This window comes from Lutra lutra, chromosome 4 (genome assembly GCF_902655055.1).
Source record: "Lutra lutra chromosome 4, mLutLut1.2, whole genome shotgun sequence".
Classification (NCBI taxonomy): Eukaryota; Metazoa; Chordata; class Mammalia; order Carnivora; family Mustelidae; genus Lutra; species Lutra lutra.
The window spans coordinates 173,473,381-173,494,478 of record NC_062281.1 but is presented as its reverse complement, the minus strand read 5'-3'; the positions used below and the strand labels follow the sequence as shown (position 1 = coordinate 173,494,478).

The following is a 21,098-nucleotide window of genomic DNA, read 5'->3' as shown; positions in this document are numbered from 1 at the left end:
CTGCATGTGTTGGGTGCTGTGGTGAAGGGCACCTAGGGGGCTGAGGTCTAACCTTCACTCTACTCTCTGAGTTTGAAACCCCAGGGAGGGGTGGCTCTTTATAATTGGCACAAAGTGCTCTGTGGACCACGGGCAGCTCTGAATTTCACCGAGAACAGTACAGACCTTGGTCAGAGGAGGTCTAGATCTCTAACATTCTTGCTATTGACCTTGAATTCCTGAGTTGGAAGAAGAAAATGTCCTGTTTCATTCACCCCAGAATCTGCCTTTGCTGCTTGTTCTGAGAAGTCTGGGGATTCTCTGGATCTGTTTTTTTCTTCTTTTTCTTCCTTTTAGACAATGAAACATTTATATATTTCTTAAAAAGACATTTATATATTTATCTGCTTGAGAGAGGGAGAGGGAGAGAGAATGAGCAGCAAGGAGGGGCAGAGGGAAAGGGAGAAGCAGACCCCCTGCTGAGTAGGGAACCCACCTTCAGGGCTCGATCCCAGGACTCCGGGATCATGACCTGAGCTGACTGAGTCAGAGGCCTAACCAACTAAGCCACCCAGACACCCATGACAACATGACATTTATATTAAGCTTTAATTTTTATTTTCTTTTTACTGACCTCATTTGTCAACCTGGTTAGATTGTTTTGGCTACCAGTAATCTTCGTCACACTAAGACGAGAAGGATGGGACACACATTTTATATAAATAGATATATCCATCTATGACCTCACAATTACACAGGGACAGGCACAAACTGTAAATCCCCCCCATTCTGTTACACAGCCATCTGCATATACGACCTCAGACAAACCCACGGGCTTGCGCACAAAAGCACGATGCTTGCTTAATCATATGCCTTCATATATACAGACCTGCATTCACCTGTCCGGTAAATTACATTCAGAAGCATGTAGTCTAGGTGAAAGGAGCATTGTCTTGGAGGAAAAGGCCTCTGTTAACAGCACAATGATCACAAAAATTTTTTAAGGATTTTGTTTATTTGAGAAAGAACGAGAGCGGAGAGATCAGAGAGAGAGAGGGAGAAGCGGACTTGCTGCTGAGCCGAGAACCTGATGCCAGGCTCAATTCCAGGACCTTGAGATCATGACCTGAGCCAAAGGCAGCTTAACCAGCTGAGCCACCCAGGCGAACCATGATCAAATTTTTGATGAAGAATGCTGTCCCCCCACCCCCCACTTCCCCAACCCCCCAAACCCCTGCCTGTCAGACCCACCTCTCTGCTCCTGTTTCCTCATGACTTCTCAGGATCCTCCACTTCCTTTGGATTTCCCAGGGAGTGAAGATTAGAGGAGGATACCTTGATAAAGGAGTAGGAAACTGATTTGAGTTTCACCTCTGCCTAGAGCCCTCATGGGCTCTTGGGAAATTCACATAACCTCTCTGATCCCCCAGCTTCTCCATCTTTAAAACAAAGCTGGTAAATTATACTGGTGCTTCTAAACTCTTGTCTCCCAGACTCCTTGGCCCCTTCCACTGTTGTACTCCCCACTCTCCTGGGTCATGGATCTCATGATTTTGAAGTTTCTGCCTACTAAACTACTTTGTTTAAGTACTCACTTTCATGTTATCTAATTCAAATTTTAATCAGAGACAATCAGTATGCATTGAAGAAATAGTAACGTAATTTATCAAACTAAGAAACAAATTATAGTACAATTTCCTTTCAGGTTTTTTTTCTACAAGATTTTATTTATTTATTTGACAGAGAGAGAGAGAGAGAGAGAGAGAGAGAGAGAGAGATCACAAGTAGGCAGAGAGGCAGGCAGAGAGAGAGGGGGAAACAGGTTTGCTGCTGAGCAGAGGGCCCGATGAGGGGCTTGATTCCAGGACTCTGAGATCTTGACCTGAGCTGAAGGCAGAGGCTTAACCCACTGAGCCACCCAGGAGCCCCATTCCTCTCAGGTTTTTAAAAAATACTGAAATAACCTGCAGGCCTCCCATGTTATCCTGGGGCCTCCCAGGAGCATGGAGCCCTGGTAGCTGGGAGCCACACACCAAAATCTTCTCTGGCATTCCTGGATCCTAGGGTCTCATGATGGCTGCCAGGCCCTACGCACCACAGCTCACACTTCCGTAGAGGGCAGGATCTGCTCCCGGTAGCTGGAGGGCTCCAGGAGCGCACAGCCAGCCACGGAGAAAACACTAGGGGTCAGATTCCCAGAAGAGTTAGAGTTCCTTTTGGCCTAATCAAGACACAGCTTGACTTTTTCCTCATTCTTGGCCCCAGTCTTTAGGAATGTCAGGTCCTCTCTGGGAGGCGCAGATTTAGTCCAGGACATAGGTCTTGTCTGCATGCTGTCCTGGACCCTGGCCGTCTCCAAACTGTGATCTTCATAGGCCCATCTGAGGGTCACAAACAACAGGATGCTCACAGCCTCACTTGATAGCTCATCTTAGGCTGTTTCCAGATGGTTCTCAGTGCTTCTCTGGAGGCTTTTGCTGCTCAAAGTTCCTAGCCATAATAAAATTATGTGTCAGAAAAGCCATTTGCAGGGATGTCTGGGTGGCACAGGCAGTTAAGTGTCTGACTCTTGTTTTCGGTTCAGGTCCTGATCTCAGGGTCCTGGGATCAAGCCCCACATCAGGCTCTCTGCTCAGCAGGGAGCCTGCTTCCTCCTCTCTCTCTCTCTGCCTGACTCTCTGCCTACTTGTGATCTCTGTCAAATAAATAAATAAAATATTTTTTAAAAAGGATTTTATTTATTTATTTATTTATTTATGTGAGAGAGAGAGAAAGAGATAGCACAAACAGGGGGAGTGGCAGGCAGAGGGAGAAGCAGGCTCCCCACTGAGCAAGGAGCCCAATACGGGGCTCGATCCCAAGACCGCGAGATCATGATGTGAACCAAAATCAAGAGTCAGATGCTTATTAACTGATGGGACCACCCAGGCGCCCCATAAATAAAAAAAAAAATTTTTAAGCCATTTGTATCCACAGATGAGTGTTTGAGCTGGCTTTCTCAAATGTCTCTCCCCCACACTCCAGGACTCTTTTTTTTTTTTTTTTTTTAAAGATTATTTATTTATTTATTTATTTGATAGAGAGCACAGGTAATGAGAGCGGCAGGCAGTGAGAGGAGGAAGCAGGCTCCCTGCTGAGCAGAGAGCCCGATGCAGGGCTCGATCCCAGGACCCTGGGATCATGACCTGAGCCGAAGGCAGAGGCCTCAACCCTCTGAGCCACCCAAGCGCCCCACACACTCCAGGACTCTTAACAGTAGAGGGGAGAGTGAATGTGTACCCTTTTCCTTGAAAGTCTCTTGATCTGGCTTAAAATTCCATGTATTCCATTCCTTGCATTTTCCTCTATAATAGATCTATGTTTGTTTAACTATATGACTAAGGTCAGATGACACTCGTGTTCTAGGAAGATGTACGCCCATGACTTCTGGTACGCATGATGGGTTCTGAGTATCTCAGTTTAGGAAACATGAATATCTTTCTTTCTTTCTTTCTTTTTTTTTAAAGAAACATGAATTTCTAATAAGGAGGATTATTTACCAATTCCATTCTCCCACCCTCCAAAGTAGGTGCTGGAAGGGCAGAATGAGCAGTGGTGAAGTCTTTCTAAGTTCTAAACTAAGCTAACATTTGTGTAAGCTTATGAGAAAGGGGTGACAGTCCTCACTGGACAGGAAAGGAAAGTGAAGCTTGGGAAGAACAGTTTCAGCAAAGTCATACAGGAAACGTCAGAACCGGGGTTTGAACTTAGGTCTCTCTGACTCTGAGGCCTGTCCTTGAGTCTTTTTTTTTTTTTTTTAAGATTTTATTTATTTATTTGTCAGAAAGAGAAAGAGAGAGCACAGGCAGGCAGAGTGGTAGCAGAGGCAGAGGGAGAAGCAGGCTCCCTGCTGAGCAAGGAGCCTGATGTGGGACTCGATCGCAGGATGCTGGGATCATGACCTGAGCAGAAGGCAGCCGATTAACCACCTGAGCCACCCAGGCGTCCCTCTTTTTTCCTTTATTGAGACATAATTGACATGTGTCCTTCAGTCTTGCAAACCCCACAATCCCCAGTACTCCCTACTTCCACTTGGTCCCAGCATGGATCAACATCTCTAGCTTTGTTCTGTCCCAAACAGATTGTGTGAGTTTAATCTTTTTAAAATATTTATTTATTTATTTTTAGGGAGAGTGTACCTGAGCCAGGGGAGAAGCAGAGGGAGAGAGAGAGAGAATTCTAAGCATTCGCCCCACTGAGTTCAGAGCCCGATGTTGGGGGTGGGGGGTGGGCTCTATCTCACAACCCTGAGGCCTGAGCTGAAACAAACCGTCAGACGCTCAACCCCCGGAGCCACCCAGGTGTCCCCTGTGAGCTTAATTTTTTTTAAAGATTTATTTATTTGAGGGGGTGGGAGGGGCCAAGGGAGAGGGAGAGAGAAAACTCAAACAGTCTCTGAGCTGAGTGGGGAGCCCCACGACCCCAAGATCAGACCTGAGCTGAAACCAAGAGTTGGACACACAACCAATTGTACCACTCAGGTGTCCCTGCATGCGTTTAGTTTTAAGCAGGTCTTTTTGGGCTTCTGTTTGCTCCTCTAAAATCAGAAGTTAGACTTGGTGATGTCTTTCTCTCTTTCTCTCTTTTCTTTTTCTTTTTTTTTTTTTAAAGTAGCCCCTCCTCCCTTTTAAAAGATTTTATTTATTTATTTGACAGAGAGAGACACAGGGAGAGAGGGAACACAAGCAGGGGGAGTGGAAGAGGGAGAAGCAGGCTTCCTGTCGAGTACAGAGCCCGATGCTGGGGCTTGATCCCAGGACCCTGGGATCATGACCTGAGCAGAAGACAGATGCTTAACGACTGAGCTACCCAGGCGCCCCAGACTTGGTGATCTCTAAGACCCTGGTAGATGGGAGCCTCTGTGCATGAACCGTCCACATACCAACATTTATTAATGACAAGTAGTTCTGGGTGCTGCGGTATTCAGGCAAATAACCCACAGCTTCTGTTCTGAATGAGCCCCCCATCTCATCAAGGGGAGGGAAAGACAGTGGGACTGATCCATACATCCATCTAGTCATGGCATTCAGTGCTAACTGACAACTGTGTCTGAGTAGAGTGTTGACAGAGCAGGGTATTGGGAGGGCTTCACTGGGGAGGTAATATTTGAGCTGAGCCTTAAAGGTTCAATTAGTTCAGTAGGCAGACAAGAAAGCATTCACGGTAGGGGAGTCACATGTGCAAAGGCATGGAGTAAGAAAATAGTATGCGGTGTTTGGGAAAGGCAGCGGTAGCTCAGAATGAAGGGGTGTGTGTGTGTGTGTGTGTATGTATAGGATAGTGTGGAGGTGGATTTGATCTTGATATTAAAACGTCATGGGGGAGCACCTGGGTGACTCCGTCAGTTAAGCATCCGGCTCTCGTTTTTGGCTCCAGTGGTGATCTCAGGGTCGTGGCATTGAACCCTCTTGGGCTCTGAGCTTGGCAGAGGGGTCTACTTGGGATTCTCTCTCTCTCCTCCTCTCTCTCTCTGCCACTTGTGCATGAGAGAGCACGAGTGGGGGTGGAGGGGCAGAGGGAGAAGCAGACTCCTCACAGAGCAGAGAGTCCAACGGGGGCTTGACCCCAGGACCCTGAGATCATGACCTGAGCTGAAGGCAGACGCTTAACCACGGAGCCACCCAGGTGCCCCAGCAAGTTTTTTAAAGGGTCATGGGGTGCCGGGGTGGTTCTGTCGGTTAAGCATCCAACTCGATCTTGGCTCAGGTCTTGATCGCAAAATTGTGAGTTTGAGCCCCGAGTGGAGCCTACTTTAGAAAAGAGGTCTTGAATGGTAAGTTGAGTTTTATCTGAGGACTAGTGCTTTCTAAGCGGTTCTGAGGAGCAGCCCTAGGGAAGGGGGTTTCTCAGGCCTCCTGGGGGCTTCACAATGACGTCTCCACTCTGTTTCAGGCAGAACAGCCCCACGTTTACTTGCTTTATCTATTAGGTTCTGCTTGATTTCCATCTGACAAAAAGTTTCCATTGCTTAAGCAAACAAACAAAAAAGTTATGGCCAATAGCAACACTGAAGGGTTTTCTGCTCATAAGAATCAGAACCCTCTAAAGGAGATTTGCTCTGGGAAAAGTTGGGGCCTGACCTCTGACATTAGGGAGCAGGACCCTCTTATTCAGCTTCCATGGCCAGAGAGGGGAGTTGTAATTAGGAGGTGGGGCACACACACCTCTTTGGTAGGGAAGGAACAAAATTTAGGGCTCCCCCAGGGCCTGGGGAAGTGTTGTATGATCTTTAGTAGGTAGTCCTCCAACATGGGGGATGGGAGGAAAGAGAGGGTTGGTGGAGAGGCAGGAAGTGGGCAACTAGGCTAACAAAGGTATCTGTGGCGGTTTGCCCATTCCAGGTGGGAGGGCGGGGCCTAGGGCTCAGTGTGGGCCCATGTGTGACTCTACTTGTGGCCAGGGGGTCTCAGAGTGAGCACCAGTAGGAAGCTCCTCACCAGACCAGCTGGACCCATTTCAGCTTTTCTGTGGCTGATGGATGGGGGATGGGGGCCTGACAATCTCAGGTACTTCTGGAAATTCCCAGGGCAAGGCCCTAGGATGTCTGATGTTGGGGAAGTAGATCTTGGGGGAGCCCCTTCAGCCCCCTCTCCATTGCCCCAGGGACCATGGGCTGTAGCTGCAGCTCAAACTCTGAAGAAGACTGGATGGAAAACATCGATGTATGTGAGAACTGCCATTACCCCATAGTCCCACTGGATGGCAAGGCCACGGTAAGAGGCAAGACAGGGGACTTGGTGAGGGAGTCGGGTGGAGTATACAAGCCAGGAGAAGGAAATGGACCACCACCGAAATAACAGAGTGGCCCTTTCCCCTTGGAAAACAGAAAGGAAAGGAGGTCCCGAGAGAGGAAGGGACTCTCAAAAGTTGTTGGCGAATGCAGAGATAAGACCCAGCCAAGCTGGAGAAGCAGAAATGGGCAGTGGGGAGGGGAGCCAGGATTGGACTCAGTCCCTCACTCTCTGACCCCACTTTCACCTCCTCACCCCACAGCTGCCCATCCGCAATGGCTCTGAGGTGCGGGATCCACTGGTCATCTATGAAGGCTCCAACCCCCCAGCCTCACCATTGCAAGGTGACCTCACAATCAGCAGGGCCTGAAAGTTAAGGGGCTTGGATCCTTGGCTGTTGGCCTCCATCTCCCATTCACTCTCTGCCGTGTCTTGCCTCTCTTGCCCCTGGTCTTCTTCGCTGCCCTGTAATTCCTGAATTCTGTGTTCTCAGCCTAATCCAGGCAGGTTCTCCCTGACGCCCTCTGTCTTTCCAGACAACCTGGTTATCGCTCTGCACAGCTACGAGCCCTCTCACGATGGAGACTTGGGCTTCGAGAAGGGTGAACAGCTCCGTATCCTGGAGCGGTGAGTGCCCCCTCCTCGCCACCCATCCTTGCCCTACCAGAGCATGGGAGGGAGCAGGGATCCCCCGTATCGCGGTCCCCGACGGGCTTGCAGCCAGCGCTCTTAGGACAAAATGGGAGGCTCCAGGGTGCTGGGCTAGAGGGTGGGGTGGCAGGGTGTAACGGGGGCTCTGAAGGTTTCCAGCCCAATCCAAGGCCAAGGAGACCCCACCGACTGGCTCTATCGCGCAGGAACGGCGAATGGTGGAAGGCACAGTCCCTGACCACCGGCCAGGAAGGTTTCATCCCCTTCAACTTCGTGGCCAAAGCGAACAGCCTGGAGCCCGAACCGTGAGTAGGGACCCCCCGTGAGGAAGGGTGGGTGCAAAGGCTGGGTGTTAGGTGGCGAGTGCTTGAGGGCGACGGAGGCGGAACTGACCAGCAACAGACGACGGCCTTCCCTTGTGCCTTGCGCAGCTGGTTCTTCAAGAACCTGAGCCGCAAGGACGCTGAGCGGCAGCTCCTGGCGCCCGGGAACACGCACGGCTCCTTCCTGATCCGGGAGAGCGAGAGCACCGCGGGTGAGCGGCTGGGCGGGGCCGTGGGCGGGGCCGCAGCTCGGAGGCCTGACCCCTGAGATCCCCGGAGAGCGGGGCGCGGGGACGGGGATTTGCTTGAGTTCACCCACTCTTTCATCCAGGGTCGTTTTCACTGTCCGTGCGGGACTTCGACCAGAACCAGGGAGAGGTGGTGAAGCATTACAAAATCCGTAACCTGGACCGAGGCGGCTTCTACATCTCGCCCCGCATCACTTTTCCTGGCCTGCACGAGCTGGTCCGCCATTACACCAGTGAGCCCTAGCAGGAGCCCCTCAGACGTGCGCGCGGGGCTCCTTCACCTGTGCCCTACCAGCCTGCCTCCCCTAAGTCCCTCTCAGGGGTACCCTCCACCCATCTCAGTATGCTCCTTCATCCCCCGCAGTGGGCGAGGTGCGGTACCCGACAGCCCAGGTCCATTCGGGTGTCCCCACCTCCCCCGCCAGTCCATTTCCGCTGGACGGGGACTTGGCCTGGCGGGGACTCAGTGGGGACACCCGATTCCGCCGTATTCACGGCCCTAATCCTCTCCCTTGTACTCGCAGATGCTTCGGACGGGCTGTGCACGCGGTTGAGTCGCCCCTGCCAGACCCAGAAGCCCCAGAAACCTTGGTGGGAGGACGAGTGGGAGGTTCCCAGGGAGACGCTGAAGCTGGTGGAGCGGCTGGGGGCTGGCCAGTTCGGGGAAGTGTGGATGGGTGAGTGAGGCCCTCTGCGACTGCGGGAAGGGGGAGAGAAGAGGCGTCCGCGGAGGCCGCGAGAGTCCCGAGACGGCGTCCGGGCGCTACCTGGCTCCGGGTGCTCGCGCTCCCAGTGATTCCCCGATCCCTCCGCGCCCCAGGGTACTACAACGGGCACACAAAGGTGGCAGTCAAGAGCCTGAAGCAGGGAAGCATGTCCCCTGACGCCTTCCTGGCGGAGGCCAACCTCATGAAGCAGCTGCAACACCAGAGACTGGTCCGGCTCTACGCTGTGGTCACCCAGGAGCCCATCTACATCATCACGGAATACATGGAGAACGGTGGGTGCCGCCACTACGATCGGCCGCTAGGGGGCGCTGGCCCCCCCCCTCCCCGCCCGCCGCCCCTGATAGGAGATGGAGGAGATCTGCCTTTTCCCCTGGCTCAGGGTTTCTAGTTTTCCTGGGCACCTAAAGACTCACCACCAGGGACAGGAAGAGGGTGTGATGTTCGAGCCTGTCTGGGAGCCCAGCTTAAGGTGGCAGGCTCCGGAAGAGCTTTCACTTCTCATTTTCCCGGGCCTTTTTCAAAGGCTTAAGATCAAGATCTCGGGATTCGTGTGTGTGTGTGTGTGTGTGTGTGTGTGTGTGTGTGTGTGTGTTTAAGATTTTATTTACTTATTTAGCAGAGAGTAGAAGCAGGGGAAGAGACAGAAGCAGGTTCCCCACCCAGCAGGGAGCCGGGGACTGGCTTGATCCCAGGACCCTAGGATCCTGACCTGGGCTGAAAGCAAATGTTTAACCCATGAGCCACCCAGGTGCCCTCCCACTCCCGGGATGCTTGATTTCAAATGTGTGGGTCTCTAGCCTTATTTCTCTCTTCCTTTTGACCCTGACCCTTGAGAGGGCAGATCTGCCTCAAATCTCTCTTTTTCAGGTCTAAGTGAGCCTCTTGTCTTCCCTTGGACTGATTGAGAGGACCCAGGAAGGTGGATAGAAGTTTCTAGCCCCCCCCCCCCCCAAAGATTTTAGGCCCAGCTTTGTCACCAATTTGCTGTGACAGGCCAAGTCCTTGTCCCATCTCTGGTGCTCATTTTCCCCAAGTATAACATCAGAAATCTGAACGGGCTCACCCAGAAATAATTTAGAGTAGTCATTACGAGCTTTAGAATCTGACTGCCTATGTTAGAATCTTGCCTTCATGATTGTGTGGCCTTCACAGCTCTCTGCTGTGGTGTCCTCATCTGTAATATGGTGATAATAATTGTATAGTAACTTTCTCATGGGGACTTTTGTGAGGATGACAGAGTCAGTGTACACAGAGGTGTTAGAATAGTGCCTGCAGTATATTTACTGCTCAGCAAGTTTGTTGTTATCTGGCTCTGATTCTTTGGGAGTATAAGAGCTGTCCCTCTTCCAGGAAGGGAAAAAGGCTCCTAATTGGCTCTTGGGTTCTGGAAGTAGCAAATAGGTTTTACCATGTAGACCAAGTTCAAGTGGTAGCTGCTTGGAGTGCTGTGTTGAGGAGGATTCTGAGGCTCACTGGAAATGAGTGCTGGGATTGATTGGGAGAATCTACCATGGATTTGATGCAGGAGTGGCAGTACATGCCCATGTATTTGCTGTGTCTGGGGGAGCCTTTTATCTTTGGTGACTAATTCAGCCCTCGTAGTAGGGAAATTTAGGTTGTTGCCACCTTTACACAGGGTTTTAATCTCTTAAGAAGTCACTAGCTCTGTTCCAGCAACTGTCATCCCTGGTCTTCTTCTAGTTACCCTCTGCTTCCAGATGTGGTCCCTCAGCCCCCCAGGCAGCTCTTACTATGCTCCATTCAATATCTTTGGCACACATTTATCACTGCTTATTTTGGGAGGGACACCAAGAGAATGGATGGACAAAACAAGGCTCCCGCTTTCAGGGGAACTGCATTTTAGTTATGTGGCACAAACTCTAGGAAAACCAGAGTTTTGCCACAGGAGAGTTCCAGCATGTCATGGGAATGTAGATAATGATGCAATTTATTAGGCCTGGTAGGATCTAGAGAGGCTTCCTAGAGGAATAGTCTAGCTGGGCCATGAAAGAAAAGTAGAATTTTTAGGAGGCAGAGATGGGACAAAGAGACTTTGAGGTGAGACCCCAGTGGTCTATATGAAAAATGTCAAAATTATCTAGGGTGGGTGAAGCAAAAGAAGACAAAACTACAGTACGGACCGTGCCGGAATTTGGACACCCGGCTAAGGAGTTTGGATTTTACCCCATTGGTGACAGAAGTTTACCGACTTCTCCAAGCATGTTCCATCCTAGTCCCCAGGAAAAGCCTTCATATATCCTGGGTATCTTCACCCTGAACGCACACTTCTCCATTCTCACCCCTTACTCTTCTTTCCACATGTCAGACACTGCTTCTAGATAGCCAGTTAGAGGAGAAGGCTCGGGGAGCTTTCTTTCTTTCTTTTTTTTAATAACAAATTTTTCTTTTTTTTTAAAAGATTTTACTTGACAGAGAGAGAGAGCACAAGTAGGCAGAGCGGTAGACAGAGGGAGAGGTAGAAACAGGCTCCCCACTGAGCAGAGAACCCGGTGTAGGGCTCAATCCCAGAACCCTGGGATCCTGACCTGAGCTGAAGGCAGACGTTTGACTGAGCCACCCAGGCGACCTGTCTGGGGGCTATCTGCTGGGACATCTTGAGTCAGCAACTTTTGCTTCTGCTCACAGGGAGCCTGGTAGATTTCCTCAAGACGCCCCCAGGCATCAAGCTGACCATCAACAAACTCCTGGACATGGCAGCCCAAGTAAGGAGACTGGGGAGGGGCTGGGCAGGTGCACAGCCCAGTGAGGTAAGGATGTTCGGCCCAGGGCTGCTGACCTCCTACCTGGTCTTCAGATTGCAGAGGGCATGGCATTCATTGAAGAGCGGAATTACATCCACCGTGACCTGAGGGCTGCCAACATCCTCGTTTCTGACACCCTGAGCTGCAAGATTGCAGACTTTGGCCTAGCACGCCTCATCGTGGACAACGAGTACACAGCCAGGGAGGGTAGGTGTGGGATATAAGGGAATTCTGGGGCCTGTGGGGTCTGGCCAAGCAGACCCAGGTGACCTCTCTCTGCCTCTCTCCAGGAGCCAAGTTTCCCATTAAGTGGACAGCACCAGAAGCCATTAACTATGGGACATTCACCATCAAGTCGGATGTGTGGTCTTTTGGGATCCTGCTGACGGAGATTGTCACCCATGGCCGCATTCCTTACCCAGGTCAGGGCCAAGGGTAGGAACTGAAAGGGTGATGGGGAAGAGTAGCCCATGCATGTCTGTCCACTCACTTCATCTGTCCCTGGTTCAGATTCTGAATCTTCCTAGCTGCTTTTCCTGTATTCACTCAGGACTCCAGAATCCCCAGTCAGGTGCCACGTCTCCTAGGGCTGGCTTCCGTCTTCCGTGTCTGTCTCGATCTCTCTCCTCCTTCAATAATCCCAGCTCTTAAGTTCTGACACGGGCAGCCTGGGATGGTAGAAGAGGATCTGACTTGGGAGGGAAAAGGCCTGCCTTTACTACCAGATCTGCCACTGATGCTAACTTTCTGTTTGGGTTTGATCAGATCATTCTTTTTCTTTTTCTTTTTTTTAAGATTTTATTTATTTATTCGACAGACAGAGATCACAGGTAGGCAGAGAGGCAGGCAGAGAGAAAGAGGAAGGGAAGTAGGCTCCCTGCTGAGCAGAGGAGCTCAATCTCCCAATGTGATGCGGGGCTTGATCCCAGGAGCCTGGGATCATGACCTGAGCTGAAGGCAGAGGCTTTAACCCACTGAGCCACCCAGATGCCCCCAGTCAGATCATTCTTTCTTTCCCCACCTGTAAATTATGAGGTTAGAATAGTATCTGGCCCATACTAAGCACTCAAGAGTGTTAGGTTTTATTATTATTATTATTTTTTAAAGATTTATTTAGTTATTTGAGAGAGCAAGAGCGCAGGGGGAGGGGCAAGGGAGAGGGGGAATCTCAAACAGACTCCTCGCTGAACACGGAGCCAACACAGGGTTTGATCTCATAACCCTGAGATCAAGACCTGAGCAAGTCGGACACTTAGCCGACTGAGCCACCCAGGAGCCCCTAGGTTTTATTATTAATCATCACTTTGGGCAAGTGACTTTACCTCTCTGAGCCTCAGTTTCCTGATATGAACAAAAGAGGCGATTTGTGAAAGAGCTTGACTCCCAGCAGTTGCTCACTAAGCAGTGACTTCCCTGCCTTCTGGAACTTTCCACATAACAAATGAGAGAGATATATAAATGACTAATTCCTACCCTCTCCCATCCCTTCCTCTAGCCTCTGGACACAGTCCTTTACCCCCGAATTCAGCCAAGACAGATGGAATGTTTTGAAAGGAACTTGCTAGGAAGTTCTGGGGAAAGGAAATGGAACACAAAGATAGGGGAGAAAAGTCACGGAGCACAATGGCCAGAAATGCAGAAGCTTCCCACACCCCCAGAGCACTATGTACAGAATTTTGCTCCTAGAAAGGTACAGGCACCTTAGAATTAGGTGAGAGCCTGAAGGACTTCTCTTCCCAGGACTGGCCCTATCAGAGTCCAAGGGCAGCACGGGGGCGAGAACCACACTCCAGTCACCCAGCCAAATGTCGTTACAGCTCCTCCACTGTGCCCACAGAGGTGAACCCATAGAGAATTTCTCTGTTAGAAGAAAAAAAAAAAGCAGGGGCTCCTGGGTGGCTCAGTGGGTTAAGCCTCTGCTTTCAGCTCAGGTCATGGTCTCAGGGTCCTGAGATTGAGCCCCACATCGGGCTCTCTGCTCAGCACAGAGCCTGCTTCCCCCTCACTTTCTGCCTGCCTCTCTGCCTACTTGTGATCTCTCTCTCTCTGTCAAATAAATAAAAATCTTTTTTTATTTAAAGATTTTTAAAAATTTATTCATTTGACAGACAGAGATCACAGAGGCTTTAACCCACTGAGCCACCCAGGCACCCCAATGAATAAAAATCTTAAAAAAAAAAAAGAAGAAGAATAAAAAAATGTGGGGCGCCTGGCTGGCTCAGTCGGTATAGCATATGCAGTTCTTGATCTTGGGCTAATGAGTTCAAGACCCACACTGGGCATGAAACCTACTTAAAAACAAACAAACAAACAAAATAATTAATTAATTAATTTTAAAAGATGAAAAAAAGCATTGAAAGCATGAGAATAATTGGCAACTGACACGTGACTTCAGGGTTAGGGAGATAATGGGGAGTAATGGGGCCTGGGTGAACTTGCATTACCACTAAGACATAGGAACCCCCAAAACAGATATTTTCTCTTCTTTTTTTTTTTTTTTAAGATTTTTAAAAATTTATTCATCTGAGACAGAGAAAGAGAGTGAGTGTGAGCAGGAGAGAGAAGCAGAGGGAGAGGGAAAAGCAGACTCCCAGACTCCCTGCTGAACACAGGGCTCAATCCCAGGACCAGAAGATCATGACCTGAGCTGAAGGCAGATGCTTAATCATCTGAGCCACCCAGGTGTCCCCAGACCTTTTCTTTTTCAAGAGAAGCCAAACCTTGGAATTTTTTTTTTTTTTTTAAGATTTTATTTATTTATTTCGCAGAGAGAGATCACAAGTAAGCAGAGAGGCAGGCAGAAAGAGAGAGAGGAGGAAGCAGTCTCCCTGCCGAGCAGAGAGCCTGATGCGGGGCTCGATCCCAGGACCCTGAGATCATGACCTGAGCCGAAGGCAGAGGCTTAACCCACTGAGCCACCCAGGCGCCCCCAAACCTTGGAATTTTAAGAAAATTTCCTATATCCAAATATTGATGATTGATTCAAATTGTTTAAAAACACAGTAGGGTGCCTGGGTGGCTCAGTTGTTTAAGCATCCAACTCTTGATCTCAGCTCAGGTTTTGATCTCAGGGTCTTGAGTTCAAGTCCCACATTGGACTCTAACTGGGTGTGGAGACTACTTAAAAAATAAATAAAATAAATGATAATAAATAAATATAAATAAACAAAAATAAAAACCCAATAGGGGTCAAACCAAAGTAGGTCTATGGGCTATTTAGGCTGTGTGCATACTATGGGTTTGCATCCTTGACTCTAGCCATGGCATTTAGTTCTCTGGTCTATGTCCTCTGATTTCCTGAATTTCCTAGTTTTAAGGGACATGGCCCCCAAATTATTTAATCTGGTTCTTAGAGGGATCTGGTGAATCTACCTTATGCGGGGTCTGCTTTGCTGGTTTCCAGGGCCCACCTGGCATCTCATGTGCCTGTTTTCCAAACCAGAGAAGCCTCACCCCTATGCCGTCTGTAGGCTCCTGTCCTGCCCTGGGGTCTGACCACCCCATATTCCACCACCAAATCATAATAATCACAGATATTCTTCATGTAGCATCTCCTCTCCAGGCCCTATACTTGGTGCTTTACAAGCACTATCTCCTTCAATTTTCATAACAGCTACATGAGGTAGGAGTTACTCTTAGGTCCATTTCCCAGATGAGGAAACTGAGGCCCAAAGAGGGGAGATGGCTCACGCATGGCCTCACAATCATCACATACGTGTTATTAAGTGCTTAAGCCACAGCCGACACTCCAAGTGGCCTGGCTGATGTGTGGCTGGTACCCGAAGTACAAGGCCTTAGTGTTGATGCCTACCGAGATTCTTTCGGATCGGTGCTCACACCATGCCAGTTAAATATTCCGAAAGTCACCCCTGCCATGGGGGTCGGAAGCCTGGAGCCTTGATATCATCTCTCCCATCAATCTCTAGGGATGACCAATCCTGAGGTGATTCAGAACCTAGAGCGAGGCTACCGCATGGTGCGACCTGACAACTGTCCCGAGGAGCTCTACCACCTCATGATGCTTTGCTGGAAGGAGCGCCCAGAGGACCGGCCCACCTTCGACTACCTGCGCAGTGTGCTGGAGGACTTCTTCACAGCCACAGAGGGCCAGTACCAGCCTCAGCCCTGACACACCCAGTGGGCCGGGCCCAGAGCCCTCCCTCCATCTAGCCCACCTGGCTGGGGAGATGCAGTTCTTGTGTCATACCCGTGTCGCCTATGCACCTACGGACTCTGCGGGTGAATCCCGCCCACGCGTGGCAGGGCCACTTCCTGTTGTCTTATACAGGCTTCTGTAGCTGTGTGGGTTCTGCGCAGGTGTCTTGTACGTGTGTGGCATGGGTATATTATGTCTTGGGCACCTGTTCAAGTTGTCCCTTTGTGGGCCCTTCTACTTCCCAAGGCAACCAGAGAGAAGAGGGACGCCTGTGATTGACACTGGCTTCTGCCCACCCCCTTTCCCTTTCCCCTCCCATCAAGAAGCTTCTTGAAGGCTGGGACCTTATCTGATACCTCTGTGTGCTCTCCTTGGAGCCTGGCACACATTAGGAGCTCAATAAATGACTCTCTGTTGATGAAGATTACATATCTCTCAGCTCCCCATTCACTCCCATCTACACTTCCTTGGGAGGGGGAAGAGGGGTTCAGAAGATGGAAAATAAGTCACCCTGAATTGGGGTGAAAGATGGGATGAGGGGATGTCTGAACTTTTTCCAGCTCTGCTGATTTGGGGGGCCAAGAGGAAGTTCCTACACGTTGCTGGATGGGCTCTTTGAACTCCTTCAAACTCCCACCCTAAAGGATTAAGGGTGACCCCTACGTAGAGCCTTGTGGGGAGTGGGTGTGTCCCAGGACACCCTCCCCTCCCATTACTTAAGGGTAATACCACTTTTTACAGCTACTGATTCTGGGGCTATGTTTGTAGTCAGATATGTTTTATTTTGTTTAGATCTTATTTATTTGACAGACAGAGATCACAAGTAGGCAGAGAGAGAGGGAGAGAAGCAGGCTCCCTGCTGAGCAGAGAGCCCAAGATGGAGTTCAATAGCAGGACCCTGAGATCGTGACCTGAGTCGAAGGCAGACTCCCACTGAGCCACCCAGGTGCCTGGAATCTTTTTTTTTTTTTTTTAAAGACTTTGTTTATTTGTTTGACAGAATGAAAGCACAGGCAAGGGAAGCAGCTGGCAGAGGAAGAAGCAAGCTCTCTGCTGAGCAGGGAGCTCAGTCCCAGGACTTTGGGATCATCACCTGAGCTACAGACAGACCCTTAACCAACTGAGGCAACCCTTCAGATATATTTTGATTCACTTTCAAGACTTTTTTTTTTTTTTAAGATTCTATTCATTTATTTGACAGAGAGATAATGAGAGCAGGAACATAAATAGGGAGAGTGGGAGAGGGAGAAGCAGGCTTCCCGCTGAGCAGGGAGCCTGATGTGGGGCTCGATACCAGGATCATGGGATCATGACCTGAGCTGAAGGCAGATGCCCAATGACTGAGCCACCAGGTGCTCCCCTTCAAGATGTTTTTAAAGATTTTATTTTATTATTTTATTTTTAAAGATTTTTTTTTTAATTTATTTATTTGACAGAGATCACAAGTAGATGGAGAGGCAGGCAGAGAGAGAGAGAGAGAGAGAGGGAAGCAGGCTCCCTGCTGAGCAGAGAGCCCGATGTGGGCCTCGATCTCAGGACCCTGAGATCATGACCTGAGCCGAAGGCAGCGGCTTAACCCACTGAGCCACCCAGGCGCCCCTATTTTATTTTTTTAAAAGATTTTATTTATTTATTTATTTGACAGAGAGAGAGAGATCACAAGTAGGCAGAGAGAGAGGGGGAAGCAGGCTCCCCGCTGAGCAGAGAGCCCAAGGCGAGGCTCAATAGCAGGACCCTGAGATCATAACCTGAGCCGAAGGCAGAGGCTTAACTCACTGAGCCACCCAGGCGCCCCAAAGATTTTATTTTCAAATGGTCTCTACACCCCACATGGGGCTGGAACTCACAACCCTGAGGTCAAGAGTCACCCAGTCTGCTGACTGAGACAGCTGGGCACTCCCCACCCCCCACCCCAAGATGTTTTTAAGCATTGAATTGAATCACTCATTTGGCAAATATTTACTTATTTATAATTTATTTATTTATTTGAGAGAGTGAGACAACACAAGTGGGAGTGGCAGGGAGAGGGAGAGAGATTCAGCACTGAGTGCGGAGCCCCACATGGGGCTCAATCTGAAGACCCTGAGACCACTACCTGAGTGGAAACCAAGAGTCGGATGCGTAACTGACTGCGCCGCTCAGGCAGAACTTGGCAAATGTTTATTGAACATCTGTGTGTTAGGCATGGTTCTGGGTTCATAGAATATAGGGCAGATAAAGCAAACAAAATCTCTGTCCTTAGGGAGCTTACTTACATCCTAGTAAGGGAAGACACCATAAACGTCACAAAGAAGTAAATGATATGGTATGCTACAAGGTGCTGAGTGCTGAGGGGAAAATAAAGCAGGGTAAGGGGAATGAGGAGTGTCATGTTTGGGGGAAATGTACAATTCTAAACAGGATGGTCTGGGAAGGCCTCATTGAGAAGGTGACTTTTGAGCAAATATTTAAAGGAGATGAGGGAGCAAGCCACATTTTAGGGGGAGGAGAGGCCAGGATGAGGGAACGGCCTGAGGCAGAAGCTCCCTTGGCCAGCACAGAGACAGAAAGTCCAGACAGGGGGCCTCAGGGGTAGATTTTTTGCATAGCCATGACATGACCTGACTTATGCTTTATTACTATTTTTTAAGCTTTTTTTTTTGAGAGCTCGTGTATACAACACACACACACAAGTGAGGGACCCTGGCACCCCATGATCTGACTTACATTTTAAAAGAAGGGCCCTTCCTTCTGTCTTGAATGTTAACTGAGTTAGCAGTCAATTTATAAAACTGGGAAGATTTTGCCTAAAACTACTCATTTCTGCCTTCTCTTGAAAAAACAGCGTGGGGGCACCTGGGTGGCTCATTGGGTTAAGCCTCTGCCTTCGGCTCAGGTCATGATCTCAGGGTCCTAGGATAGAGCCCCACAGCAGGCTCAGCAGGGAGCCTGCCTCTCTGCCTGCTTGTGATCTCTCTCTCTCTCTCTCTGTCAAATAAATAAAATCTTTAAAAAAAAAGTTTGAAGATTTGGTTTCCTGTCCTCGGGGAGCTGGGTAGTGGCTCCCCCTTCGGGTAGGGCTTGAGCTCTTTCTTTGCCGGAGTCCCTTTGCCAGACAGTGAAACTGAGTGCGAGTGGTTCATCATGCTTGCACTGTTGTTCTTAGAATGAAGAGGAAAATGAAATGTTTTTCACCTCTATTTCCATTAAAAAGTGAGAGTATGAAAGACACCTGCAGATGGCAGTGTGTTTGAGGAAAGATGGGGGAAAGGCATATTGTTTCAGGAAAGTGAAAAAGAATCCAATTTTAGAAATATGCAAAGCACATGAATCAAACTAATATAAATCCACTTATTTTTATACCACCTGCCTCACCTCTGGAAGGATCTGTGTTTCTGACTCCTGTTCTGCATTTTATAAAATGTTGCCACACCCATGACCTCATCTGATCCCCACCCTCCTCTTCTTCTGGATACTGTGTGCAGCCATAGAGCTGGTGAACTTTGTATTCTTATCCTCTCCATTTTACAAAAAGGGAAGTGGGAGCCAAAAAGGTTATTAGCCAGAAAGCAGCAACACAGAGCTGGAAACAGGGGTTAATCCCCTGGCCCTTTAGCTGTTTCTATGATAGAATTGCCCAGTCTTAGATCTTCTGTTATTTTTATAATCAGTGGCTCAAATGCAGTTCTTAAGTGAGGAACAAAAGTGCGCAAGCAGTCTTTAGCTGTAGAGGCATAGGGGTACCTGGATGGATCAGCTGGTTAGGCATCCAACTCTTGATGAAGCTGTCTTAATCTCAGAGTCGTGAGTTCAAGCCTCCTATTGGGCTCCACGCTGGGTGTGGAGCCTACTTAATAAATAAATAAATAAACAAATAAATTGAAGAGGCATAAAAATGTATCTTATCGCCTATAGGTAGGACCATGAGTTTGTAACTTACTTGGTACACAAATAGTTAAGTATCCACTAAATATTAATACTGTTGTATTTTATTATTTTAATAGCCCATCGCAGTGCTTTTCAGTCTTTCAGCTTTCAACAATGAACAGTTGTTGATTGTTTGATCAATTTAGAGCAGTGGTTCTCAAGGGGAAGGTAGGGGTAATCTTACACACACACACGCACACGCACACGCACACCTTGCCCTGGGGACAGTTTTGCAATGTCTGGAGACAATTTTTGTTATTGCAGCTGGGGGGTGGGAGTGGAAGGTGCTATTGGCTTCTAATGAGTAAAGGCTAAGGATGTTGCTGAACATCCTACAATGCTCAAGACAGCCCCCTGCAGTGTGGAATTATCCAGCTCCAAATCCTAATAGCTTCAATAGCTCGAGAAACCCTTCTCTAGCACAAGGTTTCCTCTTGTGTAAAGGCACTCTTGAGTCCTCCTGGGTGACGGCATCAGGGAAGTTTGGCATAAGCAAGGCTGGGTTTGGGGCGCCCAGGTGACTCAGTCATTAAGCCGCTGCCTTTGGCTCAGGTCATGATCCCAGGGTTGGGCATCCAGCCCCAGCTGCTCAGCTGGAGGCCTGCTTCTCCCTCTCTCACTCCTCTTGCTTGTGTTCCCTCTCTCGCTATCTATGAAATAAATAAAATTTAAACAAGAAAAAAAGGCTGGGTTCTGCACCTTCGTTAGTGTCTCTGCTGCACAGTGGGCATTCACAAAATCTGTACTATTGAAAGTTGGATCTAATTACTCATTGTGTGACTCTGAGCAGGTCACAGAGATCTGAAGTTCATTGTCCGTATCCACAAAATGGGAATCAAAAGCCTCTTCCAAAGCTGCTGTGAGCAATCGTTGAGATAAACGTCGGCGGAGCTGTTGCACAGTACTTGCCCCACAGCTGTTTTCTTTCCTTTATCAGTTTATCTCTCCCTCTTCCAAACCCACGTTCTAATCCATGTTCAGCCGTGTCAACAGCTCAGTGACCTTGTGCAAGTCACTTCCCCCCTCCACAACCCCCCACGTAGACCTCCGCTGAGTCTCTACAAAATTACAAAGTTGGCTTCTGATCTCCAAGCACGCTTCCAACACCGAAATGGGACGGTGAAGTGTACGGCTCTGCTTTCTTCCCCCGGGACTAATGGTACGGTCCCCGGGCAGCTCCCCCACCCCCCTGTCGCAGACCTTGGTACAGGCCCAGGGGGCCCTCGGCTGCCTCTCAGGGCTGCCCTTGCCCCCTGCCGAGTTCCGGGCCGTCCCTGCGCAAGCTGATTGGCTGGATCCGTGCCCGGGCTGCGCGGCTATAGGTGAGCCCGGGAGGGGACGGGCGGAGCGGGCTGGAGGCCCGCCCCCTCCCCCTTGGGTCGGACGCTGAGCTGAGCCGCGGGCGGGAGGCCGGACGGACCGACTGACGGGAGGGACGGGAGGCGAGCAAGATGGCGCAGACTCAGGGCACCAGGAGGAAAGTCTGTTACTACTACGACGGTGAGCACCGTGCGCGCGGCGGGGGCGGGGCCGGGCGGGAGCCGGGAGAGGGAGGCTGAGGAGATGCGAGCGGGG

At 49.6% G+C, this 21,098-nt stretch overlaps 2 protein-coding genes across 2 annotated transcripts in view; both read left to right on the top strand.

Annotated features, from left to right (window-relative positions):
- Window positions 1-6,621: 6,621 nt before the first annotated feature.
- Window positions 6,622-16,044, top strand: LCK (LCK proto-oncogene, Src family tyrosine kinase). Its single transcript, XM_047727984.1, has 12 exons — window positions 6,622-6,731; window positions 7,012-7,093; window positions 7,286-7,376; window positions 7,607-7,705; window positions 7,832-7,935; window positions 8,055-8,204; window positions 8,496-8,648; window positions 8,792-8,971; window positions 11,346-11,422; window positions 11,515-11,668; window positions 11,752-11,883; window positions 15,388-16,044. Exons 1-12 carry the CDS (start codon window positions 6,627-6,629, stop codon window positions 15,588-15,590), a joined length of 1,530 nt encoding a protein of 509 aa, XP_047583940.1. The 5' UTR covers window positions 6,622-6,626; the 3' UTR covers window positions 15,591-16,044.
- Window positions 16,045-20,876: 4,832 nt separating this feature from the next.
- HDAC1 (histone deacetylase 1) overlaps window positions 20,877-21,098 on the top strand; it is a 35,404-nt gene continuing 35,182 nt past the window's right edge. Inside the window, exon 1 of the mRNA XM_047726765.1 lies at window positions 20,877-21,023. Within this exon, the coding sequence (XP_047582721.1) occupies window positions 20,975-21,023 (49 nt within the window). The 5' untranslated portion in view covers window positions 20,877-20,974. The remainder of the gene's footprint in view (window positions 21,024-21,098) is intronic.

Coding starts and splice junctions, on each gene's coding strand:
- LCK (XM_047727984.1), top strand. CDS start 6,627: ATGGGCTGTAGCTGCAGCTCAAACTCTGAAGAAGACTGGATGGAAAAC. Junction 7,377..7,606: donor CAGCTCCGTATCCTGGAGCG/GTGAGTGCCCCC, acceptor TCTATCGCGCAG/GAACGGCGAATGGTGGAAGG. Junction 7,706..7,831: donor AACAGCCTGGAGCCCGAACC/GTGAGTAGGGAC, acceptor TGCCTTGCGCAG/CTGGTTCTTCAAGAACCTGA.